The sequence below is a fragment of the Mya arenaria genome, chromosome 14 (assembly GCF_026914265.1).
Source record: "Mya arenaria isolate MELC-2E11 chromosome 14, ASM2691426v1".
NCBI classification, from domain to species: domain Eukaryota; kingdom Metazoa; phylum Mollusca; class Bivalvia; order Myida; family Myidae; genus Mya; species Mya arenaria.
In genome coordinates, this window is record NC_069135.1 from 42,363,814 (window position 1) to 42,386,041 (window position 22,228).

Consider the following 22,228-nt stretch of genomic DNA (forward strand, 5'->3'; position numbering starts at 1 on the left):
ATAAACTTTGATCAGGGCCTCGCAAAGAGTGCTGCAATTCAATGGAACTTGCTAGTGCTATTAGTAATGAAAGCACTGATAGAGCTAAATGGCTTAACAACGATTCCTTCTTTTGGATACTCGCTTGCCCATGCTTCAGCAAAACTCACTCACACATGATCGCGCTCACTCGCTGCAGGAGTTTTCCAGGTAAAAGGAGTTTTCCCTTTCATATCAATGTTTTATAAGTTTGTTAAGTGTTAATATACACAAAATATTACACACACTTTTATCTAAACATCAACTTATTTCAAAACTTTTTTAAAAATCAAACATTGTTCCAGGTTTTTTTTCATGAATTGATTTCATTTTGAACTCCATATGGAATTTTTGCGGTCTATTACAAAAACAATTGTGAAAAACACTGTAGGCACTTTTTTCATAACCAAATCTCACAGACCTTTTGTCTTCACATCACACAATGAGATTATCAATCAAATGTTTCGCTGAAAAAAGCTTGTTCTAGTTTCAAACGCTTTCTTGAGGAGAAATAATGACCCAATCATGCTTAAAGTAGCAGACAATGTTTTTTCAAAACGCATCGTAATCAGAAACCTTTTTCGCCAAGCAATTTCCTACAAAACAGGACAGACTCAAAAATTGAATGTTAAATACGTCTGTCTCATGCGGGATTGCCTGTCAAGTGACAATATCTTGGTTAAAAATAAGCACGAAAAGAGAAAAAAAATCTTTGTTTAAATACGTCTTACACAGCTTTAACAACAGATTTAAAATTTATGAGTCAATTGTCATAGGAATTTAAAACAAATGTGTCTGTCTTTTTTGCCCGATAAATAGGGCATCTTGAATATAGGGAATATTATTTTTATGGATCCAAATTTGAACATTCTGCTCACCGAAAAACAAATGATCTTTTTTATAAAAGTCTGCTGAATTGCTGAATCGTAATGTTCAGTTTTTCGTTCTTTCTTTTCCCTACTTTTAACACATAACTTTTGTTCTAGTTCATTTTTTCAAACAAGCAAATCAAAGCCAGGTTACACTTTTTGCACTGTATTTTGTTAATTGGCATACTTGACCGAGTCAATTCATATATTTGGTCATTGTCAGATCAATTAATAAGATTTATGGTTGACTTTTATGTTAGAAGATTATTTATATCTTCTAACGTGAAATTCAACCATGAATCTTATATTAATCCAACATATTTCAGTGGTCGCTGTCGCTCCCTAAATTGAATTACTCCACTGTATTAAATTTGTTTAATACAAAATACATTAAACATCTTAATACCTGTTATCAAGGACGCACCATCCACAAAATGGGTCACCCTCTTGAAGACACGCGCTACACGACATCCGCGCCTCACAGTTGCTAAGTAACAGGCGAGCAATCTGCAAAAGATTTTTTTTAAATGAAATTGTATGATAAAAAAATGTGGTTAATACTTGAAAGTACCATGCATACCCTTCTATATTTAAATAGCAATTTGTATCTTATGGAATTAACCCAACTAGTTATATAAATAAATTTTGCTATTTAAGATCCCAGGCTATATTCAATCAAAATCATGTCCTTATCCTCAGACATGCCTCAATGATTCCATTCAGTCCATTGCCCAGTTAATTTTACTGTCCAATCAAAACACTCAGATTCTACTCTTAAACTTTAGTTCAATCTTAGTTGGTTATTGAAAAGAGCCCCTGAACGGCAAACCATAATCACTCATAGTTGATAAGAGATCTAAAATTCTGAAATTTAGAATAGACAATTTTAAGAGCACTGCATATAAGGAACACCAATGCAATTCACTTGTTGTCGGTATTTTTTAGTGGAACAAGGGGCATAACTCAACAATTATTAAAGCAAGAGTTATGGGCAGAACACTTGTACATTTAGTCCCTAAATAAAAATATGTGAATAAGTTTATGCTTTTAAAATATTTGATAAAATTAGGTTTCTATGCCAATGTCATGACAACTATGCGTTCTCATAAAACCACAACCTTTTTCTTTGAAAACAGAAAAGCTGAAATAGAAATCATTAGTTTAGTACAGTCAATCAAGTAATTACAACTGGAAAATTAGTGTTAACGCTTTATTCAAAACTAAACAAAACAAGAATTATTAAATTTCTGCATGCATGTACTCAATGAGGCAAAAACACAAGAGTTTTACAACTGAGCTCTTAATCAATTCATTTATAAAATTGGGAACAAAAGCTCAATTATGTCTCCATCTGGTGCAATATTTCTGGATCATTAAACCTGGGACTTTCTCCTGTGTTTTCTCCCCATTTTACCTAGAAATGAGCAAGAATGCTTTAAGAAAAAGACATACGTAGATTAAAGAATGTGATCAAGATCTTTAAGAATATATACCAAATTCCATACGAAAAGTGTTATGCATGGCTCAAATTTTCTATGAAAAAAAAAATCATACTTGGAAAAAAGTAAATGTTTAACTTTGGAAATATGGCCAAACTTCAGTTATTCAAATTATTTATAAAATGATTAAACAAATTAAAAACAAATTTTGATATATTTCTAAAAAAAATCACCAACAAGAAATCAAAGTCAGGATGCGTGGGTCCCTTTAATTGGAAAATCTGAATAAACCTACTGACAAAAAAGAATCAATTTGAAATCAATAGTCCTTTTAAATAACCTGTCACTTTCGAGACGACAAAAGACCATTTTTTGCCGCACGTTTGTTAAGGTTATACAAATCCCGCGCTACGATGGAGTCGTTAAATATGACAATCACGCAATCATGTTCGTAATTTCCCCCCTTTCATGAATGAATGAGTTTAGGCTTAAAGAGTCGCAATTTTCACAGAATCCCTCTGATGAAGACAATAAAATTACTCTTGAAATTAACACTAGCGAAAGTGTTTGACGAATTCAATTTTTTTTTCAATTCCAATGACAATTTTGCATGCCAAGTATCATTTCTGGCACGGAAGTGTCAGCGGATTATTATTATGTTGAATCTTGCACGGGAGTACATAATTATTCACACTGATTTTAATTACTTTCATTTTAATTGGAAATGAAACAAAGCGGTAATGACAGAAAATAAATCAGAAATTTTCATTGTGACTTTTAACTGTACAGCATGCAAACATTTGTAAAAATGCATTGAGATATTATTAATGGATATTTATCGACACCATCATTTTCTATAAGAACCCTCTCCCCACAACTTGCGAGCGTCAGCAAGCCAACAATTTGTCCTCATATTTCAACAAAACGACATTGCGGCATTTAAGCCCGATTTTTTATTTGACAAAGCAGTCTTGCAAACCTAAGATCCAAGCTTGTGACCTAGTTTTTTAACCAAGAATACCCATATTTATACTTATCAGAGATATTGTTCATACATGTAAAGTTAACCTGATCAAATTTTATGAAGATCAACAGAAACTTTTCCATTTGTGTCAGGAAAAAAGAACATTTGCTTTTCCTAAATGAATTAAGTCCTAGAGGCCTTGTTTTTGACCCCAGATGACTCACCAAAGAAGCAAATATAAAGATTCTGACAATACAATCATTGACTGTGGTGCTGACGGTCAAGTTAAAAAAAAAGAAAAATTCATGACATGGGTAAAATATTTTACCTAGTGACCTAGTTTTTGACCTGAGGTAACCCATATATACAAATGTCCAAGACATCATGTAGACAAGTATTCTGACAAAGTTTCATAACAATTGAATAAAAACTATTTACTTTATGAAATTGGAAAATATCTCCTAAGATTTGACCTAGTGACCTAGTTTTGGAAATGTGGTGACATGGAATAATAACTATAACACAGAATTTTTAATGCCTGTCCACCAGACCGCTTGCCTGTACAACTGATGCCCTAATCCGCCTGTTTTTTGCCATTCTATTATATGTTATGTTTCGATGAAAAATCAGGCTAAAAATTGGTGTGTGAAATGCGGAGTATTGTGGGCGGAGGCATTTTGTCTCCTTCGAAAGCTTAAGCATCTATTTAGCATTTCAATCTTAAAACTTTCATTGTCGTGAAATAGCTCTAAATTCTTTATTATTCGAGACATATTTTTCACAGATGGCAAATTACATTTAAACATCTTCTCAGAACAACAGCTTGAAACAGCATAACTTGATTAAAACGTTTTACTGGCCATGTGCAAAGCTTATAAATGACAGGTTTTCGCAGTAGTTTTAAGTAATTTAAATTGAGAAAATAATTGCAGTTTCAATTTTAATTGAGTTTGGTAAAATGTTGGGTTTCAATCTGTCACTCATCATATCTAATAAGTGAAGAACCTGAGTATTCATAATCAACTTTAAGTGAGGACGCCCCACTTTTGCGCGAGATGGTTCCAAAATTGCAGGCCCCTGTTTCTATACAGATTGTAAAAAAACTTAAGATCATAATTTAACAGGCATAACCCTGGTTTTGGTGTAAACTGCATTTCATTAAAAATATCATAAGAAAGTTTATCATGGGTACTGCATGTAACTTTACTTTTTACCCAAAGCGGCGTAACCGAAGGTTTACAACTAAATGAAACGGGGCCCAGATGAGCAGTAAGTTTTGCATTATTCAGACTTAACCTTGCTCTGTGACCACCATCATCACCATACAGGGGTCAGGAAATCCAGGATTATAGGGATGGGTTTGTGTGGGTCATGATTGACACAATCCGTTAACTTATCTACCGGACTGCCCGCCACATAACCCTCATAAGGTCATTAATACCATTTTTGTGTACATTCTTTTCAAGCATACCAGACATTTTGATTAACCACTCAAGAACAGAAAATGAAACTGAAACCTGACAGCTATAAAAAAACAAAAAAAACTAATATCCAAACCAGCGCAGAATATGGCATCTTTTCGCTGATAATGATATATTAATAGGGAAGCTCAATTTATTCTGGCTTTTGAAATATATACAAAACACTTGTAAGGACAACTTTTGTTAAAATGATAAAGCTAAATGAGTTGATCTAAGTTATTAAAGATGTCCACAATATTACTACTGCTTACAAATGAACTTAGCATTTCAAGGTTTTGAAGCATTTTTATCAAGGCAATTATATGAATCAAATTTATGTTTTATTAAGCTTAAACAAGAGCACCAAAAAATTGGATGCATGTTGACCAAGGGACAATAGTCAAAATATATTTAAGCCTGAGTGATGGGACTTTTTTGCTGCAAACATGTGTTACAAAATTTCATAATTATCTATATGATTAAAGGTTTCTGAGTTTTGGCAAAAGTTGATGCCTGACAGCTAAGCAATAAATGCAGCCACCAAAAATGTCAACACCTAGGCTATAACAATAATCTTTTCTAAAAATAGTTAAGCTATGACCTAGAAATTCTTAAACTAGATTTCAATGGCTCAAGTATGGCTAAAAATGATTGAATGCTGCAGTTTACAATATCCATATAAAATATCTTAACTGTAAGAACAGATATATTTGCTAAGAGTTCCAAATCTTATACCTTCTGTTTGCTCATGGCGTAGATGTAGTTGTCGAAGATCTCGATGTCACGGTTGATCGGAGACCCGAGGTCCACAGCCACCTGCTCATACTCTCGTGCACGCTCGTGTGTCTCCAATACAATCTGAAATATGTTTCATATGTTTAAACAAAATGAAGGCATACGTTTTGATCGGATAGCAATACATGTATCTAAAATCCCTGCGTCCTTAGGAAGAAGAAGCCCTTGGGATAAGTTCATTAAAGCCGGAGTTGCTTCCCATTGGCATACTTTCACTAGTATAATACATGTGCATTTAATTCCATAAGAATATATTCATATTCAGTTAAATTGTATTAAACTCAAGAGTTATGGGCCTTGTTATACAAAATGTATATTCATTTTGACTCTGGTAACATGCGTACCAAGTTTCATTTGAATATCTGGCTTCAATAGTTAAAGAATTCATACAACACCAAGGCCATCACAGTAAAACTACCTCCACCTTTTGCTCTTCAAAAACAACAGCTAATAAAAATGGACAAAAAATATAACAACTAATTCAAGGCTTAGAATAAATATTTAACAAGATAGTATATTTCCTTAAAATTCAAATACCGTATAGGCATATTTGATGCCGTTACCAGAATTTATTGTTGGTCCACACTGTATCAATGGAAACCATAAAAAATAAACACTTTTGCAAGACCAGATCCACATTCAACAACTGTTTTCACAAACTAGAGACATTTTAATAAAAGATGGTGTGCATCACAAGAGTATAAATATATCTGATTGACCACCTTAAAATCATTTTTCGAAACCTTTTCTAAGACTTTTAAGCATTAACAGTTAATGGGTGGTATTCAGTATTGGTCTTAATTGGATCTTAGACCGATGTAGCTAATCTGATTGCTCGATTTAAATAGCTGTCTTACACGGTGAATGGAGTCAGTGATATTTGACCATGAGATTGACTTAAGGTACATATTGAATACTACCCCATGTGTTTTTTCTCTTAATTTCTCAAAAAACAATTCTAGCTCAAAACATACAAGAAAGGACGAGATGTCATTGTTTTACCTTACTGTAATTAAAACTGCAAAGGTTCAGTAGCCTTCCAGACAATCTCCAATTATCGTTATACAGTTGCGTAAGTGATTGAAAACGAATCTCCCCGAGTTTCATTAAGTCCTGGACATATGGGACCAATAGGCTGGAACATCATTGATCCCCGTAGATGCATCTATTCCTTCTCTTAAAGCGATCTTCATTAGCGCTATTATGTTTATAGACCAATATTTCTAGCTAGTGCAGTCTGATTAGAATTATATGAGCTGTATTTATGAGTGAAAAAATATCTGAAACCGACTGGTTTTAAGAATGCGTTCAGTGATATCTCATACCAACCATCTTTTAATGAAATAATCTTGCGCAACATTTTGTTTATGCACACCAAATTGATGTTTCGTTTGAAAGATTTAATGCATGAACCAAAAACCACTGCTTAAACTTATTTAGGATTATCATTTTATTTGATATATCATTCAGGAAAAAAAATGTTTCTTCCTTCAACCACTCCTTTCTTTAAACAAAATGAAAATATTACCGTAAATGACTGGTTATAAGACGATAGGGGGTATTAGACGCAGGGAAAAAAATATGTGCTAAATCGGGGAAAAAAACTTTTAATTTATGTTTTGGGTTAAAAGACGCATAGAAAAAATGTCAAATTGTCGGGCATTTTCGGCCACCATGTTTGTTGACAGTGACAAAAAAATTTTTTTTCATGAAAATGGCGATGGTTATCTTTAAAACCATACAATGATAACACAAAGCAAAATTGGTTTCATTTTTATTCGTTTCATGTGATATAAAACATAACAGATTATTTAAAATAAACACATTCAATCAGCACATATTGCACAAAGAAACACACAAATTGTCATTCATCCTCGTCATCGTCGTCACTCTCGAAGAAACGCTCCATTTCATCTTCCGTCATTCGTGCTTCTGTTTTCGCCACTTGCGTACGTTGACCTCATTCATCGTGTACTGGCGACCTGCTGCACGATTGCCGTGCTCTTCAGCATAGCTGATAACAGCTAGCTTTTCTCGTGCTGTGTACGATGTACGCACTTTCCCCATGATGGCACTAAAAAGTACCTAGTGTGACAATTTGTTGTTGGATGGCACTAAAAAGTACCTTTTATGACAATTTGTAAGATTCTTTCTGACAGTATATCGTAAACAAAATACGTCAAGAATGATAAGTTAAGTTTTGCAAAGACCTTATATTGTACGAGTTTGTTCTCAAAATGTCAACACCTACAGAAAAGAATAAAGAACGTGACAAAGTGCGAATAAACAAGACCATTATCGCAACAGTTTGTAGTATTGGTATGTTAACAGGTTAAAGGCAGTCGAGTTTTTCACACCTTATCGTACAACTGACAAAAAATATTTTGACAGTGCCCAACTTTGCTTTCTTATATGCAAGTTTAATTATTGTTCAATTCAATTTATTATTCAAAATTAAATTGAATAACTTTAATCGAAAAACATTTAATCCAAAAATATTTTTGTTAAAATTATAAACGTCTTACGATATACCGTATACCGATCTTTAACTTGCCGTTTTAACCCGTATATAATCGATCAATATGACGCGAGTAACTTCCCTTTCTACATAAATGTAAACAAACTCTCAGCTTAAAAATCGACCTCAGAAAAAAACTTTGAAAAATTGTTACGGGTTATTATACGCAGGCATTTTTTTGCATCGAAATCTGAGGAAAAAAAGGGCGTCTAATACCCAGTCATTTACGGTATATAATTTATTTTTTTTATCTGAAAACCATTGCAGAAAAAAATAAATAGGTGAGCCCTTATTTAATATTTTTACAATGAAATTATCATCAGTCGGAAATTTAAAATAATACAACAACTAAAATAACAATTAATACGTTTTTAAAAACTTAAATTGTGTCAGGCACAAAAATACATTGTCGCATGTCAGCAACAAAAAGAGATTGTTTATTTTGTCCAATAAAAAAGTTACGTTACACAAACAAACAAACAAACCGTTATCGCAATAATGAATGACATGTAATTGGTATATAGCTTAAACAGCCATAAGCGGTCAAGATTTTATGGTTTGCAAATCTCTGTTAGACTCAATTATCTTTTATGAAGCAGACTGTAAAGTCTGTAAGAAACATATTACAATTTACAGTAATTACAGTAAATGACTTTGGTAATGTCTAGGAGCATTCTGGGAAAAAAAAATCCCCAACGGCAAACTCCTATAATACTGTCTTTCCAGTAGTAAAGCGTTCCAGCCTACAGCCCATTAACTACTGCCAAATTAACATTGCCTACTTTATATGGCCGAAAACTCATCCTGCTTTCTAAATAATTCAATAGACCCGCTTGTATAACCGGCAGAGATCACAGAATGACTACGAAAAATATTTTGTTTTCCGTTTTCCTGGAGCCTCCAAACGGGATGAAACTTTTCTTGGGTTCTTTAATATCAGTAGTTTATTGACATTCAAAGGACAAAAAAGGTCTGATTAATGCCATTTTTACCCTCTCTGGATGACTATGTTTAACCCCAAGCAACATTTTATGGGCAGTATACCAGTCGTGTAAATAATTAATCATCGCAGAATGCCTCCAAGTCGTAATAATGACAGTCAATTCTTGTCTGATTTGTTTGTACCATGCAGCTTTGATGTCCAAACTGCAGCTGCAGGGGAATTGTTTTTCCTTTTTATTATATTTGAAATTGAGAAACCCTCATATCGTAATATCATTTTCAAAACTGCACAGCAATTTCGAGTGCGATTTTATCAATTTTGGGTGCATTTTTTTTTTTTCGAAGTTCAAAACCCTATCAAAGATATTTTTTCATTCTATCGCATTCGTTGCACAATTTCACAACCTCTCTTAATAAGATTTTTATAAGCTGATCTTGCAGCAAACAACATAAAAAAAATTAACAGGACTCTTTTTTGACAATTCAACCTTTTTTAATCATAGTTTGTAATGGAAACCTTGAATTTACTGTTGTATCATTACTTCTCACACGAAACATTGGTTTTCAAATCATCATTTTGATGCCAAATAGCCTATCACTCGACAATCAACCTGTTTTAATCATAGTTTTAAAAAAAATTCTGGCAAACCTGAATTCCAGGTTGTATTATAACTCCCACTAAATATTGGTTTTCAAATCATCATTTGTTGCATTAGTGCAAAAGCTTGACAAAAGTTGATGAATCAACTTTTCCTTTATGACAAAAACCTTTTAATGTCAATTAACACGTTGGACAATTTAATTGGTAACCATTGTTTTCAGTTTCAAATACAATTATTATCAACTACCAAACAAGAGTCCTTTTTCAGTAGTCTCATACAATCAAAACTTGGTGATGGCATTGTCTGACAGTGGACATTTCAAGATTACACAATATCAGCATCTGTAATCACACTCTAAATGATGTTATGCCATCTTTAATCATGCAGATCCACCAGGTATATAAAATTGAGAAATGCAAATCTGCAAGTCACATGTCAAGTGGTCTTACATATACACAAACCGCATATTGTTTAGTCTTGCATATGCACCATTCATATGTAGTTTGATCTTGTTGCAAAAGCACCACTAATATAGCATTCAGTCCTGTGGCAACTGCAACAGTCACATGCCATTTGGTCTTGCAAATACACAAGTCACATGCCATTTGGTCTTGCAAATGCACAAGTCACATGCCATTTGGTCTTGCAAATGCACAAGTCACATGCCATTTGGTCTTGCAAATGCACAAGCCACATGCCATTTGGTCTTGTTGCAAATGCACCATTTGAATACCACTTGGTCTTGCAATTGCACCATTCACATACCATTTGGTCTTGCAAATGCACCAGTCACATATCATTTGGTCTTGCAAATGCACAAGTCACATGCCATTTGGTCTTGCAAATGCACCAGTCACATACCATTTGGTCTTGCAAATGCACCAGTCACATACCATTTGGTCTTGCAATTGCACCAGTCACATACCATTTGGTCTTGCAAATGCACCAGTCACATACCATTTGGTCTTGTTGCAAATGCACCAGTCACATACCATTTGGTCTTGTTGCAAATGCACCATTCACATGCCATTTGGTCTTGCAATTGCACCAGTCACATACCATTTGGTCTTGCAAATGCACCAGTCACATACCATTTGGTCTTGCAAATGCACCAGTTACATACCATTTGGTCTTGCAAATACACCAGTCACATACCACTTGGTCTCGCAAATACACCAGTCACATATCATTTGGTCTTGCAAATACACCAGTCACATACCATTTGGCCTTGCAAATACACCAGTCACATACCACTTGGTCTTGCAAATACACCAGTCACATACCAATTGGTCTTGCAAATGCACCATTACCATACCACTTGGTCTTGCAAAAGCACAATATGCATACCATTTGGTTTTGCAAATAAACAAGTCAAATACCATTTGCTTTCCAGATGCACCAGCCGCCTACTATGTGGTCTTGCAAATGCAAGCAAAAAAATTATTTGACTGCCAAGAGGTTTAAAATTACACCTTCCTGTTTTGTACACCTAACATATTCATGTCATACCATGATCTCTAACACTTTACCAAGATAAGTTTCAATAAGTTTAAACTTATTTGTTTTACAGCAATTGTGAAAAATATTATTTCAACATTATATCAATAACTCTCATTGGCATAATGTAATTACGCGAGAGTGTGATCTTGTGTTGTGGGGGAAACCATTGTACCCAGAGGAAACCCACTTGGCTGGCTTGGTGACCACTAAACCACACTCACTTGCACCCAGGCCTGTAATCCAACCCAGGTAGCCTAGATGAGAAGTGAGTAACAAAATTAGTTGCATCGCAGATTTGTCATTTTAACTTCCAAACATTTCGTTTTATAAACAGAACATTTATAAAAGTTAAAACAAACATACTTGGAAATAAATGTTCTGCTTATTAAAAAGTATACGTGGCATTTAAAATGTGGAAACACATAAATTATTTATCATATTACATAAAGCATTGTTATATTGCTATTCCAATATATTACGCGTATCTCCTTTGTCTATAAATGCCATGCTTTGAAGGCATATTGACTTGTACACGCAATTGTAAAATAATACCTTGTTTTCGTTCTGAGTACTGAATGATCCTGAAATATGACCCCCATGGGATCAAATGCCCTTTCCATGGGATGTAAAAATGTCTGCACACTTCAGAAGATCTCTGTGTTATTTTTCATGTTGTTTTTGTTTGGCAAATTTTAATCAAGTACTTTTAAATGTTAAATTCATAATACAATGAGTGAGGTTAAAATGACATGTATTTTCATAAATATTTATATAAAACAAGAGAAGCACTTAATGCCTTTGCCATTCGATCGGCTGGTTTTGTTTTATCAAGAGCAAACTAATTAACTGAACAATCATGCTGGCCAGAGTTATGGGCCTTTCTATACAAGTGGATATTGTCACTGGTAACTAAACTAAATACTAAGTTTCATGAGAATTTCAAGAAGTTTTTAATTAATAGCAAGTGTTAAAGAATGTTTTGCATGATGCCATCGAAGAATCTGATACTGAGGCTATGACTGTACTTTGACCCTTCAGTTAATGTCAATTAATTTTCCAGTATGTACACAGTTTACAGGGTCCACTTAAAAAGCTAAGCTTTTTCTCTCCTCAGAATAAGAGTTATTTTTCTCTCCTGAATAAGAGTTCAATACTGTCTAGTGTCCTACATGCCTATTCAATTAGCAACCATTTAACTACATAATATCGAATACTAAGAATCAAAGAAGCCACTGGAATTTGTCTTGCATGATAAAACCAATGAGTGTTTGGGATTTATATTTTGAACATGCGCAAATCGCATAAATTCTACATCCTGCGCCCATTACCGTTTACCATCTATCTTCAGACTTCGAGACAAAAGCTATTTTTACAGCTGAGTAAAAATGCATGTTTAAGTTATTTGATCGTCCAAGACAAAAAAGCCTGCATGCATTATAATTAGACCTAATTGGCAGTTTTGAGGACCCAAGACTGCGTTGTCCGTGACAATTATGGATGTTGAGGCAAAATTATTCCGATCATCTTTCTTTTCGTCTGATGACAAAAAATCCTGGAAATAATGCAGACGAAGATGAGGAAAAATTGACCGAAGAAAGAAAATAGCAGTCGGAAACAGGCCTGTTCCAGAAAATGTTGAACCCCCTTATATCACGGTATGCGGAAACAATCGGGGTAACATTTGCATGATGATTTACACGGCCTGTCAAGATTACTCTTCAAAACTGTCAAAACTTTGACGCATAATCACTGCATAGAACATAAAACTCAATGATTTTAAGAAGACTCTTTCTTTTTCTAATTATATTAATTCAACTCTGTGCCCCGAAAAAGGTAAAATTACGAAATTAGGTTTGTGCTTAAGGGAAATTATAGGATTTACAAATTTTGCAATTTTCTCTTCACTCTGCAGTGAACTGTAAAGTATCTTATTTTCTGGTACGCTTATTTCACTGAAGAATATTAATTTCATTATGCCGTTCAATTTCACCGAGGAGGTTAAGGGCATTGATTATTCTCCGCTGTTTGATAACATGGTGAATAAAATACTGATAAAAGACTAATTATTATGCAATATTCCAGTGTTTTATGCAGAAATGATCAGAAATATTTTGTAGGAGTTTGTTTTTTTATGAAACAAACAACATCATGTAATAGCATCTCTAACATGTCGTAAAAAATATGATAATATTTTCATAAAATCAAGAAGGGAATTATGCAATGTTTCAATGCTTTTTTTTGTTTTTCATGCATGGTCTAAACTTATTTTTTTCATTTCCAACCAAGCAACTGTTCTCAAGTAAATTAATGTAATAATACTAAATTTTCCAGCAGTCAGCTCTCCATGCAACTAAAGTAAACAACATTTAATGAATAATTCAGACCATAATTGTGTGTCCCTAAGACCCCAAGACCGTCATTGAGTGACCTTCTCATTGTTAAAAATTGTCTCTTAAAAACGGCAGGTGAAAAACTACAGCTGCAATTTTATGGATATTTTTCACTGCCTATCGAGAATTGAAAACTCAACTATTTCTAATCAATCTTTATTGTTCGCTAGGGATGGCTACAAGATACTGATACTATCACAGTTACACTTTTTTAAATTGCAGGTAATTTCAGACGAATTGAGTTGCATGAAAAAGATTTTATAAAAGATTGTTGTTTGTTATACGTTCTATAATTAGCTCATAATATTACGCAACGTGAGTTACATAACAGATGTGTCGTTCAAAACAAAGGCATGCATGAATTAGCACAAGAGGTTGCAGCCATTTAAATATAATCATTATCAATTTTCATAAACTTTAACTTGTACATAACATCTGCCTGCAGGAGTTTGTTAAACAATAATGAAAAATATGACAAAACCACATGTTACCCAGCTGTTTGTATTAATTTAATAAATAACCTAAATATAAACAGGCCAAGAATTCATTAAAATTCAACAGAAGTCAATTAGATCTCAAAAAACAAGAATATTTTAAAAAACAAAACAGATTTCTCTTGACAACTCTAAATCAAGTGACGCTATTAGTTTGAAAGACAGTAAAAGTGAAATTAACTTCATAAATTGCTTCAACATTTTTTTTTTTTAATTTAAATCTGCTTAATGAATTGTTGGTTTTTGTCCAATTTTGAGGCCTGAGAAAATTTTGAATTCTCATTTCTATCAACCAATATTAATTTTAACCCTCGGGACCCTTACAAACAATTTTTTCTAATTGGCCTTGTCCAGAAGTATTAAAAATGAGAAAAAAGGGTTCCAAAATTGGTATATTCTAAATTTTAATTTAATTAAAGAACAGAAATTTGAAAATTATTCTTTTTCTATAATCGAGACGAGAATCTAAAACATTTTTTCTCTGGACGTACCAAAAGTTGACTGGGAAGAAATTGCGTGCCACCATGTAATAATCCCAGGAAAACCTTTTCCCCGATATGTCAATAAGAATGCGGCCTTACTGTGATCTTTCTATTAATCTACAGATCAACGTATGTCATTCTTTGAGACGTAGGCGCGCATCGGTCATAACAGTACAGATTCAAATAGTTCCAAACAAAAACTCTTAGTCGTTAACTGTCAATTTACGTTTTATACCAAACGAAGAAAAAACGATAGACAATAACAACTAGATTCTTTTATAATATAAATGTAATACTTTGATTAAATATTTACCATATCAACTAATTACATTCCCTTTACCCAGACAAGTTTAATGCGTATTTATGTCAAAAGCATGGCTATAATTACAAAAAATCACCACAAGAATGCTTTTAAATAATCAGAAATAAATATTTGCATCAAGTTTGGTTTCCAGATATTCACGCAATGATTGGTTCATTCAAAGACGAAAACTAAAATAGTTGTCGAAACGGTGAATCTGTGAGGGTGTTACTTTAACAGGAAGACTAACAAAAGTCTAACTTGAATGAATTAAACACTGCATTGACCATTTCAAAAACTGGTAAAATTAAAGTCCCTATAATTTAAAGATAGGGGCCCAGAAAATCATACCATCACTAACTCATACCATCGTTAAGTCACGCCATATTTGGAAGAACCATCCTATTTACATTATTGTAAACGGGGCAGTTTCTCCAAATTTCAATTTCTATTGATTTTAAGTGTATACAACACTTTTTTCTCCTGATGATGATGATTGTAATTTTTCTTCTTACTTTTAGTGAATATTATACTGTAATACACTGTAAATTAGGCCTTTCCTTAACTCTAAAAGCCATTGACCAAAGATAATTATTAACTTCATCTTAGGCCTTATTTTATTATGTAACATTTAAAAACATTGCACGAGTTCTCCAAATAGGGAATGTCTTTGGAGTGGTATATTACAAATATACTACGTGTTGGTATGGCATCTCTTCTAACCAAAGATGGAAATCTGATATGGCATTCAGAGAACCTTAAGTGTCATTACGAACTTCCTGTGCAACTCAAAACAGCTATATCATGAAGGTGACAGGATTCTTAAACAAGCTTGAAGTAAAAAACTTATGATGATGTGAGCATTAGAAAAAGCTTTGATCATACTTTTATAGGATAGGTTACATAACATGGGGGTATTTCCTTATCGTGATGCTTTAAGAATGATAAGAGTCCAAAAAAGTTATTAACTAAGTATATATTTAGCGCAATATTTTTTCACATTAAACTAGTGTCAGAAATTGTTATAGAAATTGACCATGAATTTATGGACAAGAGACCTCTCACAACAGAAGAAAGGGCAGATCATGACTTCCGCATCTGAATCAGATTTATAATGGCTATCTTTTCAATGAGCACTATTCTGACAAAATATCCGAGACGTCACACTCTTTAAAATCAGTACATCCACATGTATAACAGACATAAATTAAGAGTGATAAACCTTTAACTAACTTACTAAATAATGCATTTATGGACAATTTTAGTTACTGATAATTACAGTGTATTTAATAACTGAAAATGCACAAATGTTAAATGACTGGTGAGTCCTAAAAGATTTACAGTAAACTTTCGTCTCATAAGATAGAAATACCGTGTTTGCTGCATCTTTCTTTAAGATTTAACATGGTATCCTCATAAGAACCATATCTTTTCGATATCTATTCATCCTTTTCGGTAAATTTAAACAATGGTATTAATTTTGGTACATCTTATTTGGGAGTAAGAGTGCATCTTTAAGCATTCCGACCACTGATCAATAAAACTGACAATTATATTAGCAATATTTTAAGTTACGGGATTATTAGGTGACCTGATATGGGATATACGGGGCAAAGGAGAGCGAAGCTCAAACCCGAATATTGTTTCCTGAGCCCTGTATATCCCATATTGGGTCACCTAATAACCCCGTAACTTATCTATCGATAACCTTTTTACTTGTTTAAATGTTTCATTTATTCATCGGAATCAGAAAATAGATGCCATTTTGGTACAATGTAAATTTGGTGACCCAATATGGAAAAATATGGGGTCACAGTGTGACCAGTCCTGGACCATTATCGCGTTGCGTAATTCATGTTGGAGGCGTGATATAGGATATTGACAATAATATATAACATGGATGGACAATATTGAAGACTTGGGTGATATTCAATATGCAACTTGAGTCAATCTTTAATGGTTATACATCATTGACTCCATTAACTGAATAGATATGTTATTTATATTGAGCAATCAGATTAGCTACATCGTTCTTTAATCCAATTAAGACCAATCTTGAATACCATCCTTGATCAATATATCGACGCAATCTCAGAGAGCACAAATATTTATTTACAATTTGTCAATATTATTAAAATTCTACTCGATAGATAATAGAATAGATTTGGCATAAAAAAATATTGCCAAGTTTTAGTTAAATTATTGTGAATTTTATTAGCCTTGAACCAACCGCTTATTCAGTTAGAATTGAGGCCAGTGTTAAAAACTGAATTGAAAGATCTAACTTGCAAAATCAATTTACTAAATCGACCAATAAAGCTAATAGCTTCTAAATAGATATTCTAACTTCTCGGCAAATATCAATTTGAAAATTCAATCATATGATAAGGTGTGATGATAAGAAGTCCCCAAAGTATTGGAGTTGATCGCATATTGCTATACAATGATGCAATACAAAATACAGATAAATGTCATGAAACATTAGTGATATGTTTAAAGCAGCACTCTTACAGATTTGCCGTTTTGACAGCTTTAATATTTTTTTGTCTTTGAATGAACTAATCTCTGCGTAATTATCTGGAAACCAGTGATATAAGACGGGTGACAAAAAATCTGATTGCAGTTTTTAATATTAATGTACGAAAATTGAAGTTTTGCGGCTAAAAGCGTTAAACTTAATTATGCTTTAGAAAAATAAGTTTTCTGCATAAAATGTCAATTTTCAAACTTTTATATGAAAAAACTGAAATCTGATCCTTTGTCAGCAGTCTTATATCACTGGTTCTCAGAGGTTTATGCAAAAATTGGGTAATTTTTAGACAAATAAATAAAAAAAGTTGTCAAAACGATCCATCTGTGAGAGTGCAGCTTTAAAATAATTAGATAATGAGGGATCATTTCATTTCAATGAAACAGTTCAATACCTTCTTCAAATATCCATCCCCAGTGCCAACAATGGCCACGGTGTGGTCCCAAGTGGTCGTCACGGCAACGGAGGTCAGCCATGTACGCGTGTACTCCAGAATCGGGTTACTACGGGCACTGATCGTACCGACAATGTTCCCGATCGATTCCAAATCCTTGTTGCAAAGGTATTCCTTGTCTTGATAGAACGGGTCCTAAAAAGTGAATGTACATGAAGTAACAACAGGATTGCTAAAAAATAAAAAAAAAGCCTCTGTGGGCCTTTTCACCAAGCATACTAGGAGCCAAAAATCTCTCTTTGTAACGAAAAACGATCATACAATTTTCAATGAAATTACTGCCCCTACCAGGCCTCTACAAATCCAATAGCCCGCTCGAAATTGCGAGTGACTATCTTAAAGTTTGTATGAGAAAACTCAACTGCCTTTGCAAGTAAGATCCTCAAGATTCTAATAATTTTATAATCCTATTAATTTTCCAAAACCAAATGATCATGAAACATTCCAATTTGAAAAGTATTGGGTGAGTACACTTTATGCGGGATAAGTAGATTTTCAGGGGGCAAGTGACCCTATTTTTTTTTCGAGGCCTGGCACATAGTGGAGTGTGACCTGGTCTGGTTGCATCAATCGGTTGTGGGTTTATTCCCCAAAAGGGGCACATGTTAAAAATTTGACACAAACACTGGTTTCCACCTGTCATTCAAATGGTTGAGGGTTGACATTCCCCATCTTCTTGTAAGTCTTCTTGCAATTTATGATTTTATCAAAGCACTATATAGAGCAAAACGCCAATGTTCATTCTGTTTGTTTTTTTCAATGGAACAAGGGAGATAACTAGACAACAATTAATGCCACAGTTATGGGCCTTTACTATACATAGCATTGCCTGTAGCAATATGTGTACCTAGTTTCATTTGAATATCTTGAACATTTTTTTTTAATTATTGACAATAAAGATATCAAGACTTTAATAATATCTTGTATTTATAAAAGCATCTTTCGAAAGCATTTTTTTCTGGGAACATCATAAAAATGAAACTTCAGACAGTATTCCTTAACTTTATTCAAAAAACAAAATGGTGTTGTTTGAGGGCATGAGGCCATTCTTTGATGATCAAAGAACGGCCTCATGCCCCCAAACAACACCATTTTGTAACTACAGTACAATGCCTTGACGTTTTTCGCTGAAAATTATTTGGTAAACGATAACAAATGATGATTTTTGAAATCTACTTGGCATATTAATCATTCTTTTCACAAATAATTTAAGTACTTTTTAATTTCTGTATTATTTTTCTTTGAATATCTTCCATATACAACTTTGTCCAGCTCAAAATTCCAACTATTTCCGAAATTCAGGCATTCCACAAAGTAAGGCAGACTTTTCCCCCATTCCATTAAAAAGACAGTCTGATCCTTTAATCAGATTAGGTGTTTTTATTTCAATTACTTTTCTTACAAGTTTCTGATAAAATCATGCCATTCTCGTTTTTGTAGAAAAATTATTCCTTTAGACAGGATTACCGGGAAAACTGTCATGCAAATGGTGGCTGACATGCTATTCCCCAAGTAACGAGTCATTGACATTCTGTCTGTGTACAATAAATTTTGTGTAACGGGCTCAGACAAGTGTGTTATCGTAACTGAAGGCTAACTCATAACTTCATTTGTTAGATGGTGAAGATGTTGGGGTATCTGCCTTTTTATAAATGCAGATCAATGTTTTCACCAACCCCGAGGGTGGGAATGGCTGGCTGATGTGCTGGTATTTGACTCAGGAGGGGGCGGGGAGTTAGTATATAAATTTTACTAGAATAGTTTGAACATATATCATTTTGGTCAGTATACTTACAAGGTTCTGACACTGTTTCTTGCTGAGATATCCCCCGCCACTCACGTCCTCTCCTCGGAAACATTTCTGCACGTTTTCCAGCATCTTTTTCCTAATATATTGCATTGTGAACACACAGATAGCTGAATTAGCTTCATGATCACCCTCATTGTCCGTAAACAATGCAACCAAAATGTCGTCTGCTGAACGCAGACCAAAACTCAACTGAAGATTTTTTGAAGCTTTGGTGACTCTGGCTGCTTGCAGGTAGTTGTAATTTTTCCCACTTTCAGTTTGACAAACGAGTGGCATGTCTATGTACGAATTATAAAACGTGTCCTCTTGACAAATTTGTATGACTTTTGAAACGATGGGCGAGTTTTTATCCTTTGGATTTGTGAACTGTCTTGTTAGGAAATAGCTATAAATATCTGAACTAAACCCAGTCACATAATCAATTAAGTAGTTAGCCCGAACATCTTTCGAGATATAAATTCCTGAGAACTCAGCTTGAATGCCGTCACTTTTTGCAGCCAACTGAAATCTATTTTTACCCAAACTTCTCGTACTCAACGCTGGGACGTGCCCACGCAATTGTTTAGTAATTACATCAGTATTACCCCCAGTATAAGATGTTCCAACATAAAGCACCTCCGACTGAAACTCCTCTGGACCGGGGGCAACAAACGCAACTGTTGATGCAGTGGGATGGTTAGCAGCTACTGCATAATCAAGAATAGAGCCAGTTTCCGACTCGTAATAAAAATGAGCTCGAGAGATGTTTTTTAGATTTCTCGCCTCGCAGGAACCTTGAAATACACTACCACATGTTAACAGTTTCTCCTTCAGGCCTTTGTAATGTATTAAAACCTTGTTGTAATTATCCGTAACAGTTTTCGAATACTGACAACTGGCCGCACTCATATCTGGGAGACATTTTAAACTATCATTAACTGGCCCAGTTTCTGCCTCACTTATAACAGAAAGGTCAGAATCTAGTTCATAAATCCTATTAACAGCTCCCACGAAAACACGACCCCATTCTGTAATGACCATGTGGTTCAGTTCAAACCTCTCTGCCCTAACCCCTTCTCCCAAAACTTTTTCATCCAAAATACCATCATCAAATACCTTCCGAGGATTCGGAAATACTCCCTGGGTAATTACGCTTCCACATATTGAAGCCAACGCAAGAAACACCATTGCATGCATGATCCTATTCGGACCTTCGCCTCTTAACCCCATCGCCTATTCTCTTTGTAAGCAATCATGCAATGAAAACATATTCCTTCCCAGGATAAAATCTTAATTCAGAGTTCTTTCATCTTGAAACTTATGATTCCATTTAATTAATCCCAACGGATTTATTTTAATCCAGCAAGTTCTCTGAATCATTTCACTGGCGACCTGATTTAACAATACAAATCCATATTCCAACTTTGTAGTCTACACAAAATTCTCCTCACACCAGATACCAACCATGCCTTTTTTCCCTCCCTCTACAAAATTTTGTTAGTTCGTAATTCAATTTTCTCTGTTGTGCGTCTCTTCAGAAAGCCGGAAGGTTATTCCCAAATTATCTCTCCTAATTCAGATTGCTGAAATGCACCGCACTGTTGCATTAATATAATTCGATTAAATCCTCTAATTTCTCTTTTTTCATTTCTTTCTGATCGAGTTTTAGAGCATTCATCTTATTTTTATTATTCATTGAACTTGTTAAGAATCTAATTTCATACAAACATGATTTTTTTTCTTATTTCATTTTCCGCTCAATCTCCCTTTACATATTAACAAGTTTTTCAATTTAGCAATGTAAATTGATATAATAAAATAGTGTCAATATTCTTTGGTATAATTTTGTCCTAAACAAACACATAATTTAATAGTATAACGCTTTTTTTCAGCATACTTCTATATTCAAATATCCTTTATTCCTGTCTTTCTGTTACATAAATCCCGTCAATTTTTTATGATAAGTATACATTTCCTCCGAATATTTCTCAACAATTTTTTCTCCACCGGAGACCTCCAGGTTCTTAAACACTTGTATATCCGAGCACATATGTCTTTAGTAAACTTTCATAACGAGCTTCAATCAAGTACCATCAAGGCTTGACTACTCGTGCCAGCGTACGAATAACCTCCTTCATAAACAACTCTAAGTATAAGCCGAGTCTGTGGCCAATTTTTATTCTTCTACAGCAAGTGCTCTTTCCTATCTTTCACTCCAAACCCAAGCCTGCTGTTATAAGTCAGCCTCTTAATTGTGCTCGCCCAAAACCTGTAAATAGAAAGAAAATGGAAATAAACGGAAATCATAACAATCCACAATTAATTCACAGCAGTGGTCGGACATTTTTCTTAGCATTTTTATACACACCAACTATAACATTGAGAGCCAATTCTTGGCTCACTTTATTCATGATTTATTCCTTCCAAGTCTGTGATTGATTTGTTCTACACGAGAAACAGGTCTGAAACTATCAACAGAGAGGAATAAAAAAGAATTAAGTCATAAATATCAATATAGTGGTACTAAATGGGGATATTACATCATAAACGTTGACATAACCCCACATTATTGGTATAAAACGGGCCATTGTTCCGTCAACAAATACATGCATCAATTGAAACTATCCCAACTCGTTTTAGCAACTATGTGACATTGCCATACCTTTAATTTAATTTAAAAG

At 34.0% G+C, this 22,228-nt stretch overlaps 1 protein-coding gene across 8 annotated transcripts in view; it reads right to left on the minus strand.

Moving 5' to 3' along the window:
* The window catches only part of LOC128217129 (plexin A3-like), a 124,908-nt gene that overhangs the window by 57,996 nt on the left and 44,684 nt on the right, over positions 1-22,228 (minus strand). For all 8 annotated transcript variants that reach the window (XM_052924038.1, XM_052924039.1, XM_052924031.1 and 5 more), the window contains 4 exons: positions 19,554-21,816; positions 17,699-17,893; positions 5,486-5,608; positions 1,294-1,394 (listed from right to left, as the gene is read on the minus strand). In XM_052924038.1, coding sequence (XP_052779998.1) covers positions 1,294-1,394; positions 5,486-5,608; positions 17,699-17,893; positions 19,554-20,777 — 1,643 coding nt within the window. In that variant the 5' untranslated portion in view covers positions 20,778-21,816. The remainder of the gene's footprint in view (positions 1-1,293; positions 1,395-5,485; positions 5,609-17,698; positions 17,894-19,553; positions 21,817-22,228) is intronic.